Genomic DNA, 7098 nt, shown 5'->3' on the forward strand with positions numbered 1-7098 from the left:
TCGGGTTAAACTCCACACGTCACTTATGCGTCACTGCACAAATAAAGCCACATCAACTTTTCCGTATGTGTATGTCAAATCTTTGCTCCGCCTTTTCAAGGGGCAATGGACCCTGCAGCCCCTTTCATGCTGCCATGCTCATATCACATGGGTGATTTAGAAACTCAGTTTAATGATTCTGTTCTTGTCTGATTTCTTTTCCACCTATAAAAGTCAGATGTAGACCTAACAGGACTATCTTATATTAAGTAAAACATTTAGCCTAATCTATTTGTGAAATAAGCGTTTAGTGTTGCACAGCTCATCCTGGCTCAAAACAAACTTCTTAGAGGGCTGTACCATAGACTGTAAATAAAAAGGGGCTGTACCAGCTTTAGTGTGAGGTGGTAGCATGTTTTTTCTTTGTAGTGACAGTAATAGCATTTTCACAGGTGAATCTTGAACTCTTGAAATAATAATTTAAAAAAAAACCTATTTTATTTAAATTCATCCTCCCTCAGGACAGCAGACCACGTCTTGTTGAAGAAAGGAACAGCGAAGGTCATCACAGTATGTTCAGAGATGAATATTTCACCTGTGGAAAGCCTCTTACTGTATCTCTTTGCTGCCCTCATGTGGTGGGTGACTGTCTTGATAAGGAGTTGGACACAATTTCCATTGTCAGACAAGCTTTAAATTACAGAATCATGCAGAATAGATTTCACAAAAAAGAGAAAAAGACAGAATATCTAGTAGAATATGTATGGTTGTGACTCATTGCTTATTTAAAGTGTTTGTGTGTTTGATATGTGCAAATTTGTTCAGCTATACTACAAAAGAAAGAATGGTCTTTTGTTATTAAATACATTTTATTACATAAATGACATTATTTCGACAGCCTGGCCTTTAAACAAATGGATACCGCTAAACATAACATTGATTCTGGTTTGGTGGAATCGCACTAGAAAGCCATGCATTCCTTTTTGTCTTCTTCTTTTTGAGGTTTGTGAATGTGTTCATGTTTCTTTGTTTCTACAGTTGTTTGATTTAGCCAGCCACACAACCTTCATTTCAGGCCCTCTTTCACACCCTCTCCCTGACACCAGCCCCCACTGCAGTGTCTGTTTAGCCCCAGTTGCAATCGTCCTCATCTGTGTATGACATGATATCTGTGACCAGGCCGGTGCCAATGGTTCTGTTTCCATCCCTTAGAGTGAAGCGCTGGCCCTTTTCAAGAATCATCGGCTGGCGAAGTGTGAGCGTCAGGGAGGTGTCCTCCCCGGGCATCACCATTTCCTGAAAAGACACAAGAACAAAAGCGGGGTGAGTGGTTGGTGTCCTTCAAAATACTATCTTACTTCCTTTTCCGTCCCGCAACCCTGAACGGGATAAGCAGTCAAGATGATGGATGGACTTCTTTGTGTAAACTGCTGTTTGCAAGCAGATGCATACATTTAGTTTATATGGCAAATTGATTTTATTTGACTCCCTTAAATAGAAACAAGTACAAACCATATTTTATTTCAATGTGAAAAATCCCCAAAATGTCATCTTTGGCATCACATTTTGTGTGAGTATCCCCATACCTTCCACTTCATGTGTCTCCCCCAATGCTTTTGAAAACAATACCTTAATACAGAGTCTTTAAAAGAAAAGAAAACTTTGTACTTTGTAATAACTTCCATTGAACAAAACCGAAATTCTAATTTCAGGCACAAACCTTCTCTTCGGGCAGAGTTATTTTGCAGGCCATGTCCCAGGTTAAAGAGAACATGACGGGCATGAAGTTGGTGACAAATGGTTTGTGTCTGCCTCCCTCCTCCTTACTCAGAACGTACACCTGTAAAGAGAGACACACACACACACACATCAGTGTTTCAGGTATAGGATACAGTTTTCAATTCAAAATAGAAGAAATAAAAAAACACCCTCTCTGCTGTAAGACACTTCTCAGTTTAAAAGCTACCTTGATTCACTGATGGTTCAAAAATAGTAAAAAATGGATCCATAACAACTGGCCACAACTTTGCGTTTTCAGACCTGGGCTTTGACTTTCCGGTGAGGAAGGATGGATCCTGGTTTGCACATCACCATCCCTCTCCTCACGTCCTCTCTCTTCAGTCCTCGGACCAGAGCGCCCAGGTTATCTCCAGCCTCCGCCCGATCCAGAGACTTGTGGAACATCTCAATACCTGAAGCAAACAGGACGTAAGGGAGGTGAAACTCCTTCTCCATTTGAGCACTTGAGGCCGTTCATATGATTGTTATTTACACAAGAAGAAGTGACTAATCAGGAAGAGGCTAAAAAACGTGTCTTAGGAAGGTGTTGGATATGAGCCACAAAAAAATAAAGCAAAGAGTTTTTTGCATACATTGTACAGAAAATATCTCCTCCAGGACTTGTGATATATTTCTGCACTATCACTGGACTTTTTTGTCAGTCTATTGTTGTTCAATATAAGGAATCAAGTCTTTTCCTACAACAGTACTCAAGATGCACATAATCCTACATAACCATGGCTGAGTCCTCTTTAAAATGTGTTATAGTTCGACTACGATACAATCCCACTTAGGCTCCAGTTTGGGCTCTGCAGGTAAGTTATTCCACAAAGTGATGTCTGAACAGAAACTGTTTTTCTGAGTGATGATTTGCAATAAAGAACGTTAAATTCTCCCTCAGATGCTCCATGTGTCACACACTCTACCTGAAACTGAACCTAGTGATTTTGTTCATAAAATGGCAGGGAACAATTCACCTCATACTGCTCATACGTAGGGTTTTCAAAGTTGACACTTTGATGTGTATCCATCATGTTTTACTTGAGAGTAAATATCATTGGTTCGCTCACCTGTAACAACAGACTTAAAGCCGCGATTGTGTCCGACAAACTCGGACTCGTCTCCTTTCTTGATGATTCCTCTCTCCAGGGTTCCTGTCACCACCGTACCCCTGCCTGAAACACAAACATTAAAAACAGTAATTAGAGGAAGCACTTCTTCCTTTCATCTTCTCCAACTCAGGTTAAACACATTTTTAAACAAATATTTGACATCTTAGAATCCACATTATCAGCTAATATTGCATATTATCGGTCACCAAAGAGAGACGTTTCTAATTTAGTCAAATAAAAATATATATTAGGGCAACAACTTCTTGGAGCTCATTACCGAGTAAAATCAGAGAGTGCTGTAGCTTAGCTGAATTTAAGTCTAGGATGAAATCATGGCTAAAATAAACTCACTCATGTACTCATCACACTCAAAAACAATATTTTATGATCTCTGTCTTATAATGATGTCATGATTTAATTTTTTACTAAGGTTTAGATGGTGTGTTGCTACCATAATGTGGATGCTGTTATTAAGCTATTATAGCGTAGTGCATTCAGCTTTTTATATCATTACTTCATTGTAAGAGATATGTGCTGTATAGTGATTATGCACTATTGTGTTGTTGTTTCAATAGTGTAGTGTGTTTAGCTTTTCATATTTTAATTAGGGTTGCAAAGGGATGGAACATTTCTGGAAGTTTCCATGGGAAGTTAAAGTGTAACTAAACCCCATACCACTTATATTTTAGCTGAGAACATATTTATTTAGGGATTTAGTAGTGCTGTTAATCGATGTGGGTCTTGATTCCAGTCGTTGAGCATAAAGTACTAAAATTCCTCAAATTCTGTTGAAAATGTGCGTAGAGACTGCCATCTGCAGGTCGAAACCTGACTACTGCAAAGGAGTTTTTCTAGTGGCTGGTGAGTTCAAGGGGACATCATTTGGTAATTGTGTCTGTCATCGTGCCCTATATAACCTACCTCACCACATTCGCAAACTCCAGCCCTTTCCAAATTTATACATTGACTTTCCAATGGCATTTTTTGAAATTCCTGGGTAGATGCTCGTCAGCTGAAACTCTGGGGTTTAGTTACCCTTTAAGCAGGGGAATTTTTGGAAATATTCTAAATTGGAAACTTTTCATGGGAATTTATGGGAATTAACTCAATCCCCCCGACTCAACCCATTCAAAAATTAACAAAAATGCAATCCCTAAAAAGTCCCATTCAAAATGATAAATAAAAAAGCATCTCCCCTTAAGCTTCTCAAGCCTAGCCTCCGCATTTTTGCTAAGCCCTTTCAGGCAATGGGCTCTTCCTGGGTCTCATCAACATCCTTAATGTCCAACTTCCTCAACATCCAACTCCGACTCTTCCTCTTCAGTGTCACTGTCCAGCGGTGTTGAGGATGGCTCTGCATATGTATTCAACTGTACTTTCATGAAATCTGGTTGTTTTAGTCTGGAATATGCTAAAATATATTTCCCCTAACTATATTTAAGTTCCCTATTAAGAGCCAACCTTCAATTTAGTAAATTCCTGCTTTATTCCCATTAATTCCCATGGAAAGTTTCTAACTTTGAAAATTCCTGCAATTTTGCAACTCTAATTTTAATATTGTACCATTAATTTCACGGTGGAGGTACCCATGTTATTTTATAGTGGTTATGTATTGTCATTTAGCTGTTTGTGTGATGCACTGCCCAGGGATGACAGATGTAAATTATCTAATAACTAACTCTGGTACAGCTAAATGGCTGTACACTGTCCCTGTCGAAATAAACAGATAAATAAAAATAAATAAATAAACCACATCCCTCCTTATTAAGGTAATATTCCACTATACCTGGGATTGAATAAGCTGCTTCAATGGGCAGGAGGAAAGGTTTTTCCAGCTCTCTTTTAGGCAGAGGAACGTAAGAATCCACAATCTCCAGAAGCTTCATCACTGCATCCACACCGAGGTCAGGCTGCCTGTTCTGAGATGGAAAGTTAAAACACATTCAGGTGACTCACATAAGAGGCTTAAATGTCTGGCTAAAATATTTTAGACTGAGATTAATTAAGAAGGGTTAAGATGAGCAGATCAGCACACTTATAATGTTAAGACATATGACTGCCAGTGTTCCTCTCACCTCCAGCGCACAGAGGGCGGAGCCAATAACTACAGGTGTGTTCTCGCCATCATAGCCGAACTCTGTGAGCAGCTCGCGGATCTCAATCTCCACCAGCTCCAGCATCTCCTTGTCCTCTACAGCGTCGGCCTTATTAATGAAAACCACCACATGTTCCACTCCGATCTGGCGGGCCAACAGGAGGTGCTCTCGTGTCTGAGGCATCTGGCCATCAGTGGCTGCCACGACCAGGATGCAGCCGTCCATCTGGGCTGTACCTGTGATCATGTTCTGGAAAGGAAATAGATTGGATTAATTACATATTTTATAACTGTAAATGGACAAGCTTGAAATGCTTCAGACAAACAAAAACAATGGGTGTCTCAAACAAAAAGGGTTTACCTTGACATAGTCAGCATGACCGGGACAGTCCGTGTGAGCATAATGTCTGTTGGCTGTGGTGTATTCTACGTGAGAGGCATTGATGGTGATCCCTCTAGCCTTCTCCTCAGGGGCGTTGTCAATATCCTCATACTTTTTATAGTTTGCACCACCAGCGTCAGCGAGCACTGAGGTCAAAAAAACAAACCAAGCTCATACTTTCTGATAATACTTGATTTCATTAGAAAGTTCTTGTCATCTTGACCACACAAAGAGCAAAAGTCAGCTTCTGTTATTCTACCTTTTGTGATGGCTGCTGTCAGGGTTGTCTTGCCGTGATCCACATGGCCAATCGTTCCGATGTTAACATGAGGCTTGTCTCTGCTGTATGTCTTCTTCGCTTCAGCTGCAAAGGTCCGCCGACTCAGAGGCACAGCACACTGCAAGAAAAAAAGACAAACCAAAGATTTTAGCAGCTCCACAATCCACATTGAGAAGCATCCTCAGGCTGTTGTTTAAGTTCATACTCACCAATTTGAAGGAGCTGTGCAGGAGGCTCGGCGAAGAAAGCTGAAGAGCTGAGAAGAGAAAAACAGAACATTAGAACTTCATTGAGTTAGATGAGGGTTCTTTATTTGACAGGATAACCCTGCTTTATACATCCGATACTTCCTATTCCATGATGTCTTACAATGAAGGAAGCTGTGACACGCTGAAACTAGTATTTTCATCTTTCTGCCCAACTCATCTATGCTACCTACACACATGAGCTAAGTAGATTTGCACTTGCACACTGGGTCAGACTTTAGCATAAGGTTAAGGTTGGCTAAAAGCAGGGTTGTTGCAGCTGTCATTAAGCTAACAAACCCCCGTGAAGAGGATTCGTCAGAGTTATAATCCTTTAAATCAGCTGCTTTCCGTTGTCTAAACAAAAATCCTAGCTATGAATCAAACTGTCAATAATATAAGCTGGTTCCAGCAACATTTATTAGTCAGTAGTAATCCTCAGCTTGCTGTATAGTTAGCTAACAATCTTTGGTAACGTGACCTTGCTCTGCTATCAGAACGGACAGCATCATCTCTTTTCTGTGGTAGTTTGAATTTTGGACACATTAACAATATGCGCTTCTGTGCATCACAAATGAACGTTATAACACGTAATAAACAGTCAGAATTAAACTTCAAGCAAGGAATAAAACAAGAACGAAAGGATTTTTACCCGAGAAACATGCACGCAGTCCCACAAGCGCCGCCATCTTGGATGGTTGGGTAAACCAAAGACGATCAAACAATGAAGAGAATAACTGCCAAAGCAGCAGACGTCGGTTGTGTTCTTATTCGGTATGATTATATATTTCTAACACACAAAATAGACACACAACTTTTACTTCTTAAATTATGATTTCAGTCACATCAGAACTTATCAAAGTATTAGTATATAATGCAACAACTTACAACAGGCTCGAGCGAAGATTAATGGTTGGACACAAGATAGAGCTTTAAAAACATTTGATCAGGTAGCTCGTTAATTATAATTTCACACTTGAGATTTAGCGATAACTACATTATATTAAATTAGCCAGAGAGAACGTCTGTAGTTTTACTTTGATTTTTCAAATTCTTATTTGTTTTATTTAACACTCCTGTAATACGGCACTTCTCTTGTCTTCATTTAAACTCTTTGACAGTCGTCATACTAACGTCAGTGATTTACCTTAAATACGCTAATACTGTGTAGTGTGGTGCAGTTGAGCTGAATTAAATTTCACCTTCTATTTTTCTAAAAGAAATGT

The 7098-nt window shown here is 39.7% G+C and overlaps 1 protein-coding gene across 1 annotated transcript; it reads right to left on the minus strand.

The window, feature by feature from the left end:
* Positions 1-829: 829 nt before the first annotated feature.
* On the minus strand, positions 830-6612 carry tufm (Tu translation elongation factor, mitochondrial). The gene is made up of 10 exons (XM_034711983.1): positions 6525-6612; positions 5837-5883; positions 5607-5745; positions 5327-5493; positions 4946-5215; positions 4657-4789; positions 2829-2933; positions 2020-2171; positions 1700-1819; positions 830-1275 (listed from the first exon to the last, which is right to left on the minus strand). Exons 1-10 carry the CDS (start codon positions 6559-6561, stop codon positions 1105-1107), a joined length of 1341 nt encoding a protein of 446 aa, XP_034567874.1. The 5' UTR covers positions 6562-6612; the 3' UTR covers positions 830-1104.
* Positions 6613-7098: the final 486 nt, after the last annotated feature.

Source organism: Notolabrus celidotus, chromosome 20 (genome assembly GCF_009762535.1).
Source record: "Notolabrus celidotus isolate fNotCel1 chromosome 20, fNotCel1.pri, whole genome shotgun sequence".
Taxonomy (NCBI): domain Eukaryota; kingdom Metazoa; phylum Chordata; class Actinopteri; order Labriformes; family Labridae; genus Notolabrus; species Notolabrus celidotus.